The 19,083-nt window shown below is 50.0% G+C and overlaps 1 protein-coding gene across 1 annotated transcript; it reads left to right on the top strand.

Moving 5' to 3' along the window:
* The first annotated feature begins 3,793 nt into the window (after window positions 1–3,793).
* FH (fumarate hydratase) lies at window positions 3,794–16,356 on the top strand. Its single transcript, XM_084868734.1, has 10 exons — window positions 3,794–4,011; window positions 6,127–6,261; window positions 9,155–9,265; window positions 9,516–9,692; window positions 11,257–11,439; window positions 12,224–12,389; window positions 12,923–13,126; window positions 13,365–13,492; window positions 14,631–14,784; window positions 15,920–16,356. The coding sequence occupies exons 1-10, from the start codon at window positions 3,880–3,882 to the stop codon at window positions 16,060–16,062; spliced, it is 1,533 nt and encodes a 510-aa protein (XP_084724860.1). The 5' UTR covers window positions 3,794–3,879; the 3' UTR covers window positions 16,063–16,356.
* The last annotated feature ends 2,727 nt before the right edge of the window (window positions 16,357–19,083 follow it).

Consider the following 19,083-nt stretch of genomic DNA (forward strand, 5'->3'; position numbering starts at 1 on the left):
ATCTGATGCTAGAAACTTTAGAATCTAATTTGGACATTATCCCTAGACCTGATGATTCATAATATGCTGCTTGTAACCTCATTCCTGGCTTGATATCATATTACCTCTCCACTCCTTTGCCTTCTTTCATCTTATCTTACATATACATATTTAACACGACGTGGTGTTAAATAAAGTAAGAGCGTAAAAGGTGACGGGAGAATCCAGAACGGCCCTCCCCCCTGGTTAAGAGCTAGAGTTGAATATCGTTCAATAGTGGCCCCTTGTGGCTGAGTATAGAGCTGTCAGGAGATTTTTCTATTGGGTATTTTATTGATTCATTCACAAGGTATAAAATTCAAAGACACGAAAGGGTACACAATGAAGATTCATTCTTTTTTAAAAATATATATATATTTTATTTATTTTTTTACAGAGAGGAAGAGAGAGAGAGAGTTAGAAACATCCATCAGCTGCTGCCTGCACATTCCCTACTGGGGATGTGCCTGCAACCAAGGTACATGCCCTTGACCGGAATCGAACCTGGGACCCACACCGGTGAGGGCCAGGTGAGTATTTTAAAAGTCAACAGGATTATACTTTAGAGTCTGCTTTGCTTTCCAGGAGACACTGCATACTTCCACTTCTCTCTACATGGATTTATTAATGTAACACGTCAGTGCTAGTGTCGGAGGCGAATGAGCACAGTATTGGCTAGGTAGTGTCTGTCATTCTCATTCTGCTGACATGGGCAGCGTGTGGTCTCACTGTGATCCATGGACTCATTGCTCAATCAATGTCTGTCTGTTCATCTCCCCAGGCCCTTCCCACCACAGCTCTCTGCCTGCAGAGTCTCCTCTCTCTGTTAGAAGATTTTATGTTGGGTATTTCTTTAATTCATTTTAACATATTTGAATTTACCCAGTTATTATATTAAATTAAAAAAAAAAACGATGGTGAGGGCCCAGGTGGGATAGAACTAGGTCAAAACTGATGGCTTTAGGATACATTTCAAAAATAAAAATATAATAAATAAAAAATAAATTAAAAACGCCATTGAATCTGAGTTTTATTCTTTATATATGTTGCAAATATATCACAGGCTTGTAAGGATATATGTCTTATTCATATATGTGTTGCCTTTTTGTTTTCTTAGCGGTGTCTTTACATGAAAAGATAGTCTTCATTTAAAAAAAATGTATTTTATTGAGTTTTTACAGGGAGAAAGAGAGAGGGATAGAGAGTTAGAAACATGCAAGAGGCAGCAGATCAATGATTCTCTGTTCAGGACTCAAACACATCATCCTCAGTCTGATCACTCTGTCAAAGAAGTGCTCTCTGCCCAGCTGGCGTGGCTCAGTGGCTGCCAATCAGCCTATGAACCAGGAGTTCACGGTTGGATACCCAGGTCAGGGCACATGCTGGGCTTGCTGGCTTGACCCTCAGTAGGGGGCGTGCAGCAGGCAGCCAATCAGCGGTTTCCTTTCATCACTGATGTTTCTATCTCTCTCTCTCTTCCCCGCTCCTTTCCTCTCTGAAATCAATAAAAAAATATTTTAAAAAAGCCGTTCTGATAAAAGGCTATTTTTTAAAAAAGATGCTATTCCATCTTTCTCTAAATAGGTTCCTGTTTATTTCTTTTTATTGCGTTTACCATTACATGAAACTTACTATCGTTATGAAACCTGGTTTATTTACTTGCTGATTTGAAGAACAAATAAATGTATTAGGGGACGTGAAGGGGAGAAAAGTAGAAGGACACCCGATATAATTTTGAGGTAGAATTCAGGCTTTGTTGGAGAATCGGGCATAGTGTATGCAGGTGTTAGGGAGTATGGGGCAGAATTCAGGAATCAAAGACCCCCTCCCCCTGGGGTTCTAGCTTAAGTAACTGGTGGTACCACATACTGCATGTGACATAATGGCGTGGAGGTGGTAATCGAGATTTATCCTTTGGGATATATTAAGTTTGAGATATGAGTTTTGAGTTAGATAATTAAAATATAGCCCTCACCAATTTGGCTCAGTGGATAGAGCATCGGCCTGCGGACTGAAGGGTCCCAGGTTCAATTCCGATCAAGGGCATGTAGGAGGCAGCTGATTGATGTTTCTCTCTCACCCATGTTTCTAACTCTCTATCCCACTCCCTTCCTCTCTGTAAAAAAATCAATAAAATATATATTTTAAAATATATAAATAAAATATAAATATTCAATATACAGTTGGATATATGAATTTGGAACATAGTGGAGAAGACAGGGCTGAAAAAATAAGTTTGAAGTCATCAACATAGAAATGGTATTGAAATGGTGAGTGGCTCTAGCTGGTTTGCTCAGTGGATAGAGCATCAGCCTGTGGACTGAAAGGTCCCAGGTTTGATTCCGGTCAAAGGCACATGCTCAGGTTGTGGGCTCAATCCCCAGTGAGGGGCATGCAAGAGGCAGCAGCAGATCCATGATTCTCTCTCATCACTGATGTTTCTATCTCTCCCTCTCCCTTCCTCTCTGAAATGAGATTTAGAAGAGAGAGAGGAGAGAGAAAACCGTTACCTTTTTCCTGATGGCAGGACATCAAGTCCCACAGCTTGATCAGAAAGCAGAGTAAAACAGACACATGGACAAACCACCCAAAAACCAACAAGAAGAAAAGTTACGTCAATACTGTCACCAGGCAAAGTTCAAGGTAGAAAAGCCCTACTCGCCTCTACGCAAAACACAAACGTTATTACACAGAGGTGAAAGGTTGCATCTGCGAACGAAGACATCTCGTGGCAACCGTTGGTTGAAAAGCATTTCCATTACATGTTCGCCACTAAGCAATGATTATTAAAAATGATTAATGAAGACAATTTAGGACCTACTTAATTAACGAACTATTTCATTAACACGTCACAGACAACCTTCTCTTGGGGAACGAAGGCAGGAAGCTTTTATTGAAAAAGCTGACGATATTTTTCGATTGGTTTTTAGAGAGAGTAGGAGGGAAAAGAGGGGGAGAGAGAGGAGAGAGGAACATCAATGTGAGAGAGACACATGGATTGGTTGCCGCCCACATGTGTCTTGAGCCAGGGCTGGGGATAGAGCCTGCATCAGAAGTACATGCCCTTGACCCAAATTGAACCCGGAACCATCTGTCTGTGAGTCCACACACTATCCACTGAGCCAAACCAGCTAGGGCAGGCAGAAAGCTTTCCAACATTTCTACATGGAAGATATAATCTGGAAATAATGGGGGGAAAAACAAAAACAAAAAAACCTCCAATACAAAGAACATGTGATGAGCAATTACATGATTAAAAAAAAAAAATGAGTCAATAGCCCTAGCCAGCTTGGTTCAGTGGATAGAGCATCAGCCTGCAGACTCAAGGATCCTAGGTTCAATTCCAACCATGGGCACACTCTTGGGTTGTAAACTCAATCTCCAGTGTGGGGGGGTCATGCAGGAGGCAGTCGATCAATAATTCTCTCTCATCATTGATGTTTCTATCTTTCTCTCCTTCTCCCTTCCTCTCTGAAGTCAATAAATATTTTTTTAAAAATCAATAAACATTTCTTTTCAGGATATTCCGCCAACCGAGCACTAACTCACTAGCTAAGGCTCTCGATTGCAGCGTCCGCCACACAAAGCAAGCCCACCTGAACTCGCTTTCCCATGATCCCCTTCGAACTGGTTTCCCATGAACCCGAGGGCTTTTCCCCCCTATTTGCCCGACCAGGCAGGTAGCCCCGCCCTTTCCCCCTTTCCTGGCCAATCAAGAATTGCCCCGCCCCCATGCGGTCCGTTTCCGGGGGCCGCCGATTGGCTTAGGGGGCGGAGCCCGGTGGGCCGGCCGCGGAGTGGCAGGCGGCGCGGGGGCGTGGCCACGGCCGCTCAGAGGCTCTACCCGGGCTCCCAGGCACCATGTACCGCGCACTCCGGCTCCTCGCGCGTTCGCGGCGCCTTGTGCGGGTCCCCGCCTCGGCCTCCACCCCGGCTCCGGGCCTCGGCGCCGCCGCCCCCGTCCCGTTCCGGCCCCCGGGCGCCGCTCGAATGGTGAGCGCGGGCTCCGGGCCCCGGCCTCCCCGCCCGCCGTGACCTTCAGCCCTCGGGCCGGCGCCCGGGCGCCCGCGGCGGGTGGGAGGATTCCCCGGGGGACCCCGCGGAGGCCGGGCCCTGGGCTGCGTGGACCGGGGAGGGGGGACGGGCTCCGCTGCTCCGGGCGAGGAGAGAGCTCCACCCCGGCGATCGCTGGGGCCGGGGGCAGCTCCCGGCCCCTCTGGGCGCCCCACGGGCGGGCTGGGCCTCTGCGTCTGGGGGTGTCCCGCGTCGGCCGCTTCCGGCGGATGCAAAGTCTCCCCTACCCCTCCCCAGCGGATGCAAAGTCTCCCCTACCCGCCCCAGACCGGGATGCCGCCCTCCGAACGGAGCCGGGTGGAAGGAGGATGGGGACCGGGCAGCACCCTGTCCCTGCCCGTCTCTGGGGCCTGGCTGGCCGGACACTGGCCGGATGCAGAGCTGAAATGGTCTGGCTTCACCCCACTGCGTTTTTGGGGAGCCCGGAAGCCCGTTAGAGGGGACGTGGAGAGGACCTCACTGTAGCTGGATCCGTACTTATTTTTTTTTTTTAATACTATATTTTATTGATTTTTTTTTTTTTTACAGAGAGGGATAGTTAGAAACACCGACGAGAGAGAAACATCCATCAGCTGCCTCCTGCACACCTCCTACTGGGGATGTGCCCGCAACCAAGGTCCATGCCCTTGGCCGGAATCGAACCCGGGACCCTTCAGTCTGCAGGCAGACGCTCTATCCACTGAGCCACACCGGTTTCGGCTGGATCCGTACTTTTTATTCAGGGAGATGACAGGGGAACGGAAGGGCTCCGGGTTCAAGCGTCAGGACGCTGCTGATGTGCACAAAACCCCCGTCCTGCGGGCTTCCCCACGCGTGACAGACACCTAGACACCTGATCGCCTTAGGGGAAGGCCGGGCAGGCAAGGCTCTTTTGGAGGAGGAGTTGCGGTTCTGCAGGGTGCACGGGCCGTCCCGTCCTGTGTGCAGCCAGAGCTGCGATTGCAAACCACGCTCTGCTCCCCAAGGTTGGGGTGCACTTGGGGCAGGTTCCCATGGTGCCTCCAAGCTGTGGTGCCCTGACTGGTGTGGCTCAGTGGATAGAGCGTTAGCCTTCGGACTCAAGGGTCCCAGGTTCGATTCCGGTCAAGGGCATGGACCTTGGTTGCGGACACATCCCCAGTAGGGGGTGTGCAGGAGGCAGCTGATCGATGATTCTCTCTCATCGATGTTTCTAACTCAATCCCTCTCCCTTCCTCTCTGTAGAAAATCAATAAAATCTATTAAATAAAAAAAAGATTGCACCTGTGACCCTGCTTGGCAGGGAGCGAGAGCTCCTTGAGACATTTCCTGCACCCCAAAGGACAAAGTCGGGGGTGTGTTGTGTCCCTGGAACTCCTGGTCTAATGGTTTTTTAAGTGCCTGCATATGTGTGTGTGTGTGTGTGTGTGTGTGTGTGTGTGAAGGGGGGGATAGGGGAGTCCCATATTGTGGGCCAAGGCTGGCTGCCCTAGCTTTATATTCCCTTAGGGTTTCTTCCTTCTAGGAGGTTAGGAACTGAGGCCAGGGTTAAGGTACCAGTCTTAGACCGTTTTCTAAAGTTTCTAGCAAAATAAGCTTTCCCCTAAGAACCTGGAATTGGCCAAAGCTTGACCGATACCAGGCTTGCTTCTGAATTGGAAGAGATTGTTTTTTACCCCGATATCTTTCTTTGTAGTTATCATCTGTGGAGGGTGTGAATGCTGTAATATCTTTTAACATCCTATGTAATGAAGAGCTGATATGATTATTAGACCGTTCGGCGGACTGACCTTCCTGATCCACCAGTGGGCGGGGCCTCGAGGCATCGGGGCTGTGAGGGCCCAGCCCCCCCTTGCACGAATTTCGTGCACCGGGCCTCTAGTCTATAACAATATGCGTGACAACCGTTTCTCAGGGAAAGGGCTGGGGAGGGGAGTAGAGGGAGAGTCAGAATGGGATGTTTACTCTCTATGGTACTGATGAAAGCTTCCTTTCCCTTCCAGCTGATGTGATGCTATTGCTTTTGAGACTCGGTTTTATGTTCAAGCCGTGACAGTGTCTTCTCCCTCTCTTTAGGCTAGCCAGAACTCCTTCCGGGTAGAATATGACACTTTTGGTGAACTCAAGGTCCCCAACGATAAGTATTATGGCGCCCAGACGGTGCGGTCGACAATGAACTTCAAGATCGGAGGAGTGACGGAGCGCATGCCAGTGAGTGGGCTCCGGGAAATAATTGGCTTACAGTTAGAATGCAATCATTAGAGACCTTGTGAGCAACACAGTGTTTCTTCCATTAAAACGTCAGAGAACTTTCCAAATACTATTATTGCACTTTCATTTGATAGAACCGAAGTGATTTGTCTTTTCATTTCCACTGAGATTACTCGGAGTTTTACTAGGGTTTTATAGTTTTTAAGCATTTTTCATTTCAATGCTTAAGTTTTATTTAATTGATTTAAAAGGGACTGAGTTTTCTATAATATTATATTTTCTGTGTCTCTTGGGATCAGTTTCCAGAAAAGTCTACCCAAATACCTAAAAATATTTTTTGCCGTGTCTGACAGCTAATGGATAATATCTATGTATTTGTTCATAGCCACGTGAACGATTTAACGATGAGACATTTTCTGTCGTGTTTCATTAAAGCTAAGATGACATCAGTTAGAAGATGTGCCGATACATACCACTAAGAAAAGGGGTGTCAGTTAAAGTTGTGACATGATTGTGAGGTGTACCTCGACTTCAGACATGTTAAAGTGTGGGAAGAATTGATTACATGTGTTACATATCCGACTGAGCCCAACTGGAGTGTGAGCAATAGTCACTTCAGGAGTGCAGGATGGTCTAGCATCGTGGTCAGCAAACCTCGGCTCGAGAGCCACATGCGGCTCTTTGGCCCCTGGAGTGTGGCTCTTCCACAAAACACCACGGCCTGGGCGAGTGTATGTTGAAGAAGTGGCATTAGATGAAGTTTTAAGTTAAAAAAATGTGGCTCTCCAAAGAAATGTCCATCGTTGTGCTGTTGGTGTTCGGCTCTGTGGATGAATGAGTTTGCCGACCACTGGGCTAGTAACTTAGCAGTAACCAGGTTTCACCCGCTGAGATAATGTTTAACAGTTACCTTTAAATATACTTTTATTTCTCAGTACTCTCAGCTTCCATGCGTTAGCTCATTCCTAAGCCTTCAAGACTGGATCTTGACAGGTTCCTACAACTTGACAATACGCAGCTGAATCTTCCGGAAGAAATCTTTACTATGGCCACCAGCAGCCAGCTTGGTGAGGGAGACAGACACGGGCTCAGATGACATGTGTGGGTGACACGGGGCAGGCACTGATCCTAAAACATCCTCAGATAGTCAGCTCTTGGGATGAAAGAGGTCAGCCTTCCAGTTCGCCTCCTGGGATGAAGGAAGTGGGTCCTGACCCGTGTGGATAGGAGTAAGCAGGGCTCGTGTTTTGATTTGCTGGGATTGGATTTCTCAGCTGCGAACAATGGGCACTGGGGTATCCATTTTTCCACTCTTAACCTTCATCCGGATCCATTTCCTGAGCTTCATTAACGATGAAGCAGACTGTGTGTGCCTGAGCTGAGAGGTGTGGTTAAACCTGACCCTTTGCACCTGAGGTCCGAAGGAGACCAATTTTAAGTGATGATGACCCTAATGGGAGCGCATTAAGAATAATGAGCGCCTTCTCCCCTCCGCAGTGATGCATTTCACCATTTCCCTTTAATAGCAGGCGGCAGCATGCTCTGCGGTGACCTTTCCTCCCTGCGTGAGGCCACACACCCGTCAGTCACCCCGTCAGGGGCCAGAATTGATCGGCAGTCACGTGTGACTCTGGCCATGGGTTAACGGTTAACCCACCCACCTCCTGTAGAAATGTAAACTCCCATCTGTTTTCCTCTTCACAGCTTTTAACTCTCTAATCCTAGGTGCCATTTGCCTCCATTCCGTTTGGCTAAAACACTTCCCATGTTTTACTTTATTTTTTGAAAATTCAAAATAAATATATTCTGTTTCTGCTTCCCTTTCTGTTCTCCCCTGGGTTTGTTCTCCTCGGCCTGGGTTTAATGTGCCTTACTCCTTACTTTGTCGTTGTTTTTGTTTTCCCCCCATTCATTTCCCTGGGGATGGTGAGTTGTGGGACTTCTTTGTGTATTTTAGATATTAACCCCTTATAATGAGGTGATTTGAAAGTATTTCTTTACATTCAGTTTGTCTTTTTATTTTGTCGATGGTTTACTTTTCCTGTGAGGAAGCTCTTTAGTTTGTTGTATTTCCACTTGTTTCTTTTTGCTTTTGGAGGCAGTTCCAAAAAAATCATCTCCAAGACTGATGTCAAGGCATTTACTGCCTGTATTTTCATTGGGAACTTCGATGGTTTCAGGTTTTACACTCAAATCTGAATCCATTTTGAGTTCATTTTTGTGCAGGAGGCTGCCCAGTTTTCCCAGGACCATTTTGCTGTCTTTATTTTATTTGTCCTTCTTTTCTTTTAAGAGAAAGAAAGGAAAAGATCCAGTGAGGGAAAATCATGGTGGTTGCTGGTGATATGATTGAGCACCATTTGTTTTTTTCATATCCAATATAATAAAAGCCTGATATGCTAAGTGTCCGACCATTCGACCAGTTGCTATGACACGCATTGACCACCAGGGGGCAGACGCTCTGACAAGTAGGTTACCTTGCTATTGGGGTCCAGCTGATCAGGACTGGGCGAGATGGGATGGACACGCCCTGGAGCCCTCCCATGCCCCTCCCTGACCCCGATCGTGCACCAGTGGGGTCCCTCTGCCTGGCCTGCACCCTCTCGCAATCCGGGGACCCCTCGGGGGATGTCGGAGAGCTGTTTCGGCCCGATCCCCGTAGGCCAGGCCGAGGGACCCCAACCGTGCATGAATCCATGCACCAGGCCTCTAGTATGAAATAAAGCACTTATATGCTATAGTGTATTATAAAAAATAGGATGAATGGTACATTGCATGTGTGTGATATTGTGCGTTTTTATGTACAGCTCTTGCACCTGCACAAAATAATAACCTTAAATTTTCACACTAAACTAAAGTCGCAAATTTGAGATGTTTTTCCGGTTAATTTTAGATCCCAGTTATTAAAGCTTTTGGCATCCTGAAGCGAGCAGCTGCCGAAGTAAACCAGGATTATGGTCTCGATCCAAAGATTGCCAGTGCAATAATGAAGGCGGCAGACGAGGTAAAAAGACTTTGAAGAGATACTGTTTAAATTTATATATTTTCTTTCTTTTTCTTTTTTTATTTTTTAATATTTTTTTCATTTTTTTATTAAGGTATTATATTCGTTGCTTTTCCATATTTTATTTCTTATTTTATATATATATATATATACACAACTCGTTAAGACTTGTCATTTGGTAATCCGTGTGGAGAAAGTAAGTTCACGCACGCCCTTCCCATGAGCATCGCCCTGCGACCTGTGTCCCCAGGTGGCCGAGGGGAAGCTGAACGACCACTTCCCCCTCGTGGTGTGGCAGACCGGCTCGGGGACCCAGACAAACATGAACGTGAACGAGGTCATCAGCAACCGGGCCATCGAGATGCTGGGCGGCGAGCTGGGCAGCAAGAAGCCCGTGCACCCCAACGACCACGTCAACAAGAGCCAGGTCAGCGCGGCGCGTCTCCGCGCTGGGGCGGGGAGGGCCCCCAGGACGGGCCTCACCGAGCAGGCGCTGGTTCTGGACACTGAGGCGCACCTGCTCATAGTCTTTTCTTTTAAACAAAAGCCAGTTTATTTGTTCGTTCCTTGCATTTGAGGTACTCCTCGAGGACATCCTTTGCCTGAGACTCTTTACCATAGTCCTATAAACAAGTCATAAGGGATTTTCATTTTTAAAATATATTTTATTGATTTTTTTACAGAGAGGAAGAGAGAGGGATAGAGAGTTAGAAACATCGATGAGAGAGAAACATCCATCAGCTGCCTCCTGCACGCCCCAAGGTCCATGCCCTTGACCAGAATCGAACCTGGGACCTTTCAGTCCGCAGGCAGACGCTCTATCCACTGAGCCAAACCGGTCTTGGCAAAGGGATTTTCATTTTAATAACACTTAGAAATTCCAGCAAGCCGTCAATACGTTATAGTAAAGCTTTACAATTAGCTTGCGTCTTACGAAAATTGTTTATTAAAACTCCTCATAGCCATTTGCAGGGACCTTAATGACTTCAGTGTCTTTTTTATTTTTTTTTTATATATATTTTGTTGACTTTTTACAGAGAGGAAGGAAGAGGGATAGAAAGTTAGAAACATCGATCAGCTGCCTCTTGCACACCCCCCACTGGGGTTGTTCCCGCAACCAAGGTACATGCCCTTGACCGGAATCGAACCCGGGACCCTTGAGTCCACAGGCCGATGCTCTATCCACTGAGGCAAACCGTTTTCGGCGACCTCAGTGTCTTTAAGGCTCATCACATGGCTTTCCTATGGCCAGCTTTCTCTGAGTTTCTGCAGAGCACATTCAGGTAAGCAGACTTAGTGGCTGGCTTACGCTCATATACTTTAATAGAAGAATTCTGAGATGTTCGTTCTTCTTTCAGGAATCTCGGGTCTAATGTCTTCAACGTCATAAAATCACAGTTAGGGGAAAGATCATTTAGGAAGCTGAATTTAGTATATATGCCCGTTTTTATTATTTTGGTTTCTATTTTAAACTCATTATTTAGAAATACTTTAAATTTATAAACATTGCCAAGATGCTTCAAAGAGTTTCTTTACACCCTCTCACCAGCTTCCCTGAATCTTAAACATTTTTGGGTAAACCCACTACATTTACCACTCCAGAGAGTTAATGTTGCTCTCTGCAGACTGCATTAGGATTTCTCTAGTTTTTGCCGATGTCCTTTTTGCCCTGGCTGGTTTGGCTCAGTGGATAGAGCGTCGGCCTGCAGACTGAAGGGTCCCAGGTTCGATTCCGGTCAAGGGCATGCACCTTGGTTGCAGGCACATCCTCAGTAGGGGGTGTGCAGGAGGCAGCTGGTCGATGTTTCTCTCTCATCGATGTTCCTAACTCTATCCCTCTCCCTTCCTCTTTGTAAAAAAAACCAAACAATAAGATATATTTTAAAAATAAGTTTAAACACGTAGCCATCCAGCGAGGCTTTCACGAAGCCGTTGCAGTCGGTCCTGTGGCCTCTGCCCTGACCGCCAGCTGTGCTCTGACCGCCCCGCAGAGCTCCAACGACACCTTCCCCACCGCCATGCACATCGCCGCCGCCCTGGAGGTGCACCAGGTGCTGCTGCCCGGCCTGCAGAAGCTGCACGACGCGCTGGAGGCCAAGTCCAAGGACTTCGCGCAGATCATCAAGATCGGGCGGACACACACCCAGGACGCCGTCCCGCTCACGCTTGGGCAGGTAGAGGGGCGGCGTGGGTTCGGCTCGCGGTGGGGGTCGGGGCCCGGGGCCCGCGGCCAGCGGTCGCTCACCACGTGACCCTGGTGTCCAAGGCAGGCCTGATCGCTCACCACGTGACCCTGGTGTCCGAGGCAGGCCTGATCGCTCACCACGTGACACTGGTGTCCAAGGCAGGCCTGATCGCTCACCACGTGACCCTGGTGTCCGAGGCAGGCCTGATCGCTCACCACGTGACACTGGTGTCCAAAGCAGGCCTGATCGCTCACCACGTGACCCTGGTGTCCGAGGCAGGCCTGATCGCTCACCACGTGACCCTGGTGTCCAAGGCAGGCCTGATCGCTCACCACGTGACACTGGTGTCCAAAGCAGGCCTGCAGCAGGGCAGTGACAGGTGGTTCTGCTTTCATCCGTCAGCAGTGTTTTTTCCATTTTCTTTTTGAACAAAGATCTTTATTGTTGAAAGTATTACGTGTCCCCCTTTCCCCTATTTATATTTCGTGCAGTTAGAGTAACCTTGAAGTCACTAAGACAGTGGTCGGCAAACTCATTAGTCAGCAGAGCCAAATATCAACAGGACAGCGATGGACATGTCTTTGGAGAGCCACATTTTTTAAACGTAAACTCATTCTAACGCCACGTCTTCCACACAGACCCGCCCAGGCCGTGGTGTTTTGTGGAAGAGCCACACTCAAAGGGGCCCGAGAGCCGCCTGTGGCTCGCGAGCCGCGGTTTGCGCCACGGCGCCGGGAAGCCAGGTGTGCTCACCGTGCCTCCTCCTCCCCAGGAGTTCAGCGGGTACGTGCAGCAGCTGAAGTACGCGATGGCGAGGGTGAAGGCCGCCATGCCCAGGATCTACGAGCTGGCCGCCGGGGGCACCGCCGTGGGCACGGGTCTCAACACGAGGATCGGCTTCGCGGAGAAGGTGGCGGCGAAGGTGGCCGCGCTCACAGGTCAGGGGGCCGCGAATCCTCGGTCCCCGCCGCAGCCCGGTCTGTGCACTCGCCGGGCGCTCCAGGGCCAGGGCCGTCTCTCTGTTGTCTTCATTCAGACCAGTCCGAGCTCCAGGTTTCTTGACCCAACACGGCCCCGGCTCTGCTCTAGGGTGCTGTCGGCCACACCGCCTCCAGGACTGTCCCTGGCCTTTCGGGTCTGATGGCCTGGAAGATGCTCTCCCAGAGGAGGGGGTGGAGGGGGTAGCATGTCACGTTGCTCCGTGCCTGGGCGTGGGCAGACCGGACTGGGGCTGGAGCTCTGCATTCGGGAACATCCAGCTCCCCTAACCCCCTGTGGGATGCGCCCCTCATCGGCTCCGCTGATGGGCACAGCGCTGGGTGGGGCACCAGGCGCTGTAGGCAGAGCCCAGTCTGCCACGATCTGTGCTCGTTGTCGCCAGCTCCTTCCCCTCCGTCGTCACGGTCAGGTTCCGGCGGCTGAGCCCTGCAGGTCCCCCCGCTGACCCCGTGGCCTGTCGCCCGCCCCCCAGGCCTGCCCTTCGTCACGGCCCCCAACAAGTTCGAGGCCCTGGCCGCCCACGACGCGCTGGTGGAGCTGAGCGGCGCCATGAACACCACGGCCTGCAGCCTGATGAAGATCGCCAACGACATCCGCTTCCTGGGCTCGGGGCCGCGCTCCGGCCTGGGCGAGCTGATCCTGCCTGAGAACGAGCCCGGCAGCAGCATCATGCCAGGTACGCCCCGAGAGCCGGCCTCGGCTCAGTTCAACGCCTCGCTCACCGGCCACTGACCGGCCCGGTGTGGTCCCCGCCTTCCTCCCTGTGGTGGAAGGGATGTCGGGGCCGTGGTGTGTGTCTCACTGTGTTTAGAGAAGCTACATCGCCTTCAGGGTCTGGTCATTGGACGTGACCCCCATCGTCACGGTGCTGGAAGCCATGCGTGTCTGACCGGAGCCCCGTGTTTCTCTCGAAGGCAAGGTGAACCCGACGCAGTGCGAGGCCATGACCATGGTGGCCGCCCAGGTCATGGGCAACCACGTCGCGGTGACCGTCGGGGGCAGCAACGGGCACTTCGAGCTGAACGTTTTCAAGCCGATGATGGTACGTGAGCTCTGCGTTGAGTTTCAGCTGGTGTTGACCGAGGGCTCACTGTCCTGGTTTTGGTCTCATGAAGGCTGTCAGATCTCACAGTAGGCAGCTGGGGATCGGATCAGCAGCTGGAAGTCAGGTATATATCACCATTGGAGGGTCCAGGTAGGTGGCTTTTAGCTCAAGGCAGTGGTTCTCAGCCTTCCTAATGCCATGCCCCTTTAATCCAGCTCCTCATGCTGCGGTGACCCCAACCATAACGTTATCTCCGTTGCTACTTCGTCACTGTAATGTTGCTGCTGTTATGAATCGTAATGTAAATATCTGTGTTTCCCGATGGTCTTAGGCTCTACAGCAGCGACCCACAGGTTGAGAACCGCTAGCAGGGTCGCCTAAGACCATCGGAAGAGTTATGTCTGCTCATCTCTGTTTTTCTTTTAAGCAAAATCCCTTTTGTCTCCAGTAGAAAATAAGTCAAGAAAACCAACATCTGCTCTCATTCTCATTCTCACCAAGTGAATGAACCGTGAAGTTCTGTGCCTTCTCCTCGAGTCCATTGTTGAGAGCGTAGTTTTCAGACCCTGGGGTTTTAGACAAAGGAAATGAGGACGTGGATACGTACCCCAGTGCATGCTGGGAGGTTACCAAAAAGAAAGAAAATGCTGAAGCAAACAGATTGACATCGTACTGTTTCTGTATGTTGTGTGAAAGGTTATTTGAAAGTGACTGGACTATTGGTTTTGTTAACCATAAAAACACATGTGATTGCTAAGAGCCTTGCCTGATTTCCTCGCACACGTGCTAAACTCCGACCTCTGTGTCTCTGCTCCCCTCCGCAGGGAGGCGCCTCCCCCCAACGGGACTGCAGCCCTTCAACTGGCATCCATTCCCCTTCCCTTTGCCCTACCATTTCACCCCGTGTTTTCACAACAAACCGCAGGCTGGCCGGCATTGTGGTTATTTGCATGTGTTATTTATTCATTCCTCTTTCAGATCGCTGGGCCCTCACGTGTCTTTCTTTCCTGTTTGTTGTCCTGGGGGTGGTGCCTGGAAGGTCGTAGGGGCGCTGTGTGTGTGTTGAATTCTGTGTTCTCTGACGGATCAGCGGACGATACCATGCTGTGCACACAGTCAGTCTCTCCTCCCGCAGATTAAGAACGTGCTGCACTCGGCCCGGCTGCTGGGGGACGCGGCTGTGTCCTTCACCGAGAACTGCGTGGTGGGCATCCAGGCCAACCAGGACCGCATCGCCAAGCTGATGAGCGAGTCCCTGATGCTGGTGACGGCGCTGAACCCCCACATCGGTAAGGGCCCAGGGAGCAGAAGGCCATTTTGAGTTCAACATCCAAGAGCTAAAACGATTCGCAATGCTTACAGATGGCAGTTTCCTTTCGGACATTGTTTAAGTCAGATCTTCTAGATAGAATATCTGCAATTGTATCATTAGACACTCTGTCTGACCTATGGTGTCATCGTCTTTCAAAGATCTGTCATTCTTCATTTTATTTGAGAATGGGGTCAGTTTCGAAGTAGAAGTGAAACTGCTTTCTGTGTCCCTGGAACCCGGTGTTCTAGGCCAGTGGTCGGCAAACCGCGGCTCTTTGGCCCCTGGAGTGTGGCTCTTCCACACAACACCACGGCCTGGGCGAGTCTGTGTTGAAGAAGCGGCGTTAGAAGAAGTCTAAGTTTAAAAAAATGTGGCTCTCCGAAGAAATGTCGTTCCTTGTACTGTTGATATTTGGCTCTGTGGACTCATGAGTTTGCCGACGACTGCTCTAGGCGCTGGGAAGGAGCCTCTCCACCAGGTGGCGCTGGCGACCAGCAAAGGGAGCGAATCCGTTTTCTGCCTTCTCCCCTGCTGGCCTGGCCGTGGTTTTGTTCAGTTAATAAGGGGAAGTCACAGTGAGAAGGGACAGGGTGATTCGTTGCTCTGTTTTGTCTAGAACCACAGCGTTCATGCTGCAAGCCTCTTCCAGAATTGGGAACACTTCATTACGTAGATACAGGCTGGAGACGCGGGTGCGGGCTCAGCACAGGGATCCCCAGCCAGCCCCCTGCGGGCCACGTGGGTTCTGGGGGCTGCTGGTCACGTGCTGATGCCTCAGCCTCCGTCCACCTCCCCTGCTGCTCGGAGAGGGACATAGCCTTTGCGTTTCTGTCAGACCGGGCTCAGCTGTCTGGCATGTACACTCACTGCTCGCAAACGCCCTTCTAGAATCCTGACCGCCCAGGGCTGGTTTGATACCTTGGCGTCGCATCAAGCTTTCATTTCACCCTTAGAGAGCCAGGGCCCCTCTGCCCGCCCAGGGGATCTGGGCACAATCAGATTGCCATCCTTCGGTGCACTGTGCGGGCCCCAGAGTGCCTGGCTGGTCCCCACAGCGCCTTTTGCTCCAGAAAGCCCCTCACTCCTTCTCTGTCGCCTCTGCTTCTCCTCAGGATACGACAAGGCAGCGAAGATCGCGAAGACCGCGCACAAAAACGGGTCCACCCTGAAGGCCACCGCCATTGAACTTGGCTACCTCACGGCCGAGCAGTTCGACGAGTGGGTGAAGCCCAAGGACATGCTGGGCCCCAAGTGACCCGAGTGAACTTATAAAAGTAACACCTGCCACATCGTAAACACGACCCAGCCTCCCAATGGTTTTTTAAACAAACGTGGCTAAGTGTGGACGGAAACCGCTATTGAACTCGACTGCAGCAGAGCAGTTGGGACCGTTTATAAAACGTCCATGATGAATTTATAAAGCGAATAAATAATTCTATAAAATCAGAAAGAAAAGAGACTCTTTTATGTGAATTGACGTGCGTATTATAGTTGAATCTGATTTTGTATTTTCACTTCCTATGTTTTATAAAAGAAGTCTTTCATCCGAGCACGATTGTGTCAGCCGCCGAGAAGCACGTTTGTGGGAAATAATTGGGGTAACGGAGGGTCTGAACCCCAGAGGAAACTGTGTCTTAACAAGAAAAACGCGGTTGGTGAATGTTGAGGTTTTTCTGAGTGACCCTGATCATCGTTTAGGTAATGACAGTTTGTCCTGTATTCTGTCACACTTGCTTGGGTCTGTGGCTTTGATCTCCTCCTTATTGTTAGGAGGAGATTCACGGCCTAATGATACTTCAAATGCCAATGATGGCAAAATTCTTGAATATTTTCCTTTACTGGCGCCTGATGAGTCATCCGAGAATCATTTTGTCCCAAAAACATTCTGTCTTAGTCACAAAACCTTACTGTGGCGGAGAGCAGGGTAGGGGAAGAAATCTACACACCAGGAAGAATCCGGCTTAATCTTCACGTTGAATGATTACCCACACTTTATTTTGAAAATATATTTTATAGATTTTTTTTTTTTACAGAGGAAGGGAGATGGATAGAGAGTTAGAAACATGGATGAGAGAGAAACATCCATCAGCTGCCTCCTGCACACGCCCTACTGGTCCCTGTGAGTGTCCTATTTCAATTAAGGGACCTCACCAGGTAAGCTTTTGATGTTTCCCAGCCTGTGATTCTGCTGAGAAAATGCAGAGCAGGGCTTACCTTAGTGACCGCACTTAGTCCTCCTGTAGGCTCATCCTCCGATCCCCATTCTTCATGCCGGTGAGGAGAGAATTGAATTGTAAAGCCACAGCATCTAAACGGCATATCCCCGAGAGCCGAGATATTGCCATGCATCTGGGGATAGCATGATAAGAGGGCAGCTGAGCTTTGCTAGATTTGGAAATCTACTTTAAAATAAATGTGCGTTTAAAATGTGGGTAACAGCCCTAACCGGTGTGGCTCAGTGGATAGAGCGTCGGCTTGGGGACTGAAGGGTCCCGGGTTCGATTCCTGTCAAGGGCATGTACCTTGGTTGCGGGCACATCCCCAATGGGGGGTGTGCAAGAGGCAGCTGATCGAAGGGGAGAAGGTGGAGAAGGAGGAGGAGAAGAGAAGGAGAAGGGGAGGAAGAGAAGGAGAGAAGGTGGAGGAGGAGGAGGAGAAGGGGAGGAAGAGGATAGTAGTAGGAGAAGGAGGAGAAGGTGGAGGAGGAGGAGGAGGAAGAGAAGGAGAAGGAGGAGGAAGAAGATGCGGCCGAGGACCACGAGCCCCCTCGCCCGGCTGTCCTCAAACAAAAAGGAGGGATCTCTGGGAAAACATGCCGTTTGCCGGGAGGAGCAGATGGCCGGAGCTTATAAGGCGCCGGGCAAACACCGCCAGGAAGCTCCGGCCCGCTCCCCAGCGTTCGGGAGCTAATAAAGGAAAACAAACATTTGCCAACCGTGCTGAGGGAGATAAGGAAAGGGATCGCCACGGCCATCACGCTAGGACTGCAGGCAAGCCAGGGGGGAGCATCTCACCCCGAAAACAGCAGGGTGAGCCCACGATTGCCCCCCTTAGGGGCTTTTAATCTCCTCTTTCTCACTGGGCCCACCGGAGGCGGAGATGGGGAGAAAGGAGCTGGGCTCCGGGGCTGACATCCTGGGGCTGCATGCCAGTTCTGGGCCTCTCACCGGCTCCGGGCAATCTGTTCCCTGGAGTAAGTGTGATGGCAAAACCTCGCTGGCTCCTGAAACACACATCCTGAAGCTCTCACGTGCATTCAGCGGGACAAGGTGCAGGTGGGAGGAGAGGAGAGGCTGTATGGAGCAGTGGTCGGCACACTCATCCGTCCACAGAGCCAAATGTCAACAGGACAACGACTGACATTTCTTTGGAGAGCCACGTTTTTTAAACGTAAACTTTATAGGTAGGTACATGGTTATGAACTTAGTTAGGGGACTCCTAAGCTGGCCTTTGCTAAACACTCAAGGGTCCGAAACCGGTGTGGCTCAGTGGATAGAGCGTCGGCCTGCGGACTGAAAGGTCCCAGGTTTGATTCCGGTCAAGGGCATGGGCCTTGGTTGTGGGCGCATCCCCAGTCGGGGGTGTGCAGGAGGCAGCTGATGGGTATTTCTCTCTCATCGATGTTTCTGACTCTCTATCTCTCTCCCTTCCTCTCTGTAAAAAGTCAATAAAATAAAATAAAGTGATAAAAAATAAATAAATAAAAACTCAAGGGGCCGAAGAGCCGCAGTTTGCCGACCACTGATATAGACCATCCATTTTGCCTCTTCAGGCCTCCACTGTTGTCTCTCTACTGCTATGAGTCTTACACCATTTATCCCCCCTGATTTCTGCCCTCAGCTTGGGAAAACCCCAAATTATTAGCCCCTGAGTTTGCAACCAGAGTTGACATCGTACGCCCTGAGTTATAAAGCATGCACCAAACCTCAGCTTATCTTTCTGCAGCTTCTCCTTCCCTCCAGAATGTCGGCTCCTTTAATCCTTTCTCCCTTTGGCAACTGTATCATCAGTTATACAAACATATATATATATATATATATATATATATATATATATATATATATATATATAAATATATATTTTAATTGATTTTTTACAGAGAGGCAGGGAGAGCTCGAAACGTCGATGAGAGAGAAACATCGACCAGCTGCCTCCTGCACACCCCCTACCGGGGATGTGCCCGAAACCAAGGTACATGCCCTTGACGGGAATCGAACCCGGGACCTTTCAGTCCGCAGACCGACGCTCTATCCACTGAGCCAAACCGGTTTCGGCA

This window comes from Pipistrellus hanaki, assembly GCF_964339955.1.
Source record: "Pipistrellus hanaki genome assembly, chromosome: 20".
NCBI classification, from domain to species: Eukaryota; Metazoa; Chordata; class Mammalia; order Chiroptera; family Vespertilionidae; genus Pipistrellus; species Pipistrellus hanaki.

Excerpts from the sequence above, each read along its gene's own strand:
- FH (XM_084868734.1), top strand. The coding sequence starts at position 3,880 with ATGTACCGCGCACTCCGGCTCCTCGCGCGTTCGCGGCGCCTTGTGCGG. Across the intron at positions 4,012-6,126 it reads CCCCGGGCGCCGCTCGAATG|GCTAGCCAGAACTCCTTCCG; the intron begins GTGAGCGCGGGC and ends CCCTCTCTTTAG. Across the intron at positions 13,127-13,364 it reads CGGCAGCAGCATCATGCCAG|GCAAGGTGAACCCGACGCAG; the intron begins GTACGCCCCGAG and ends TTTCTCTCGAAG.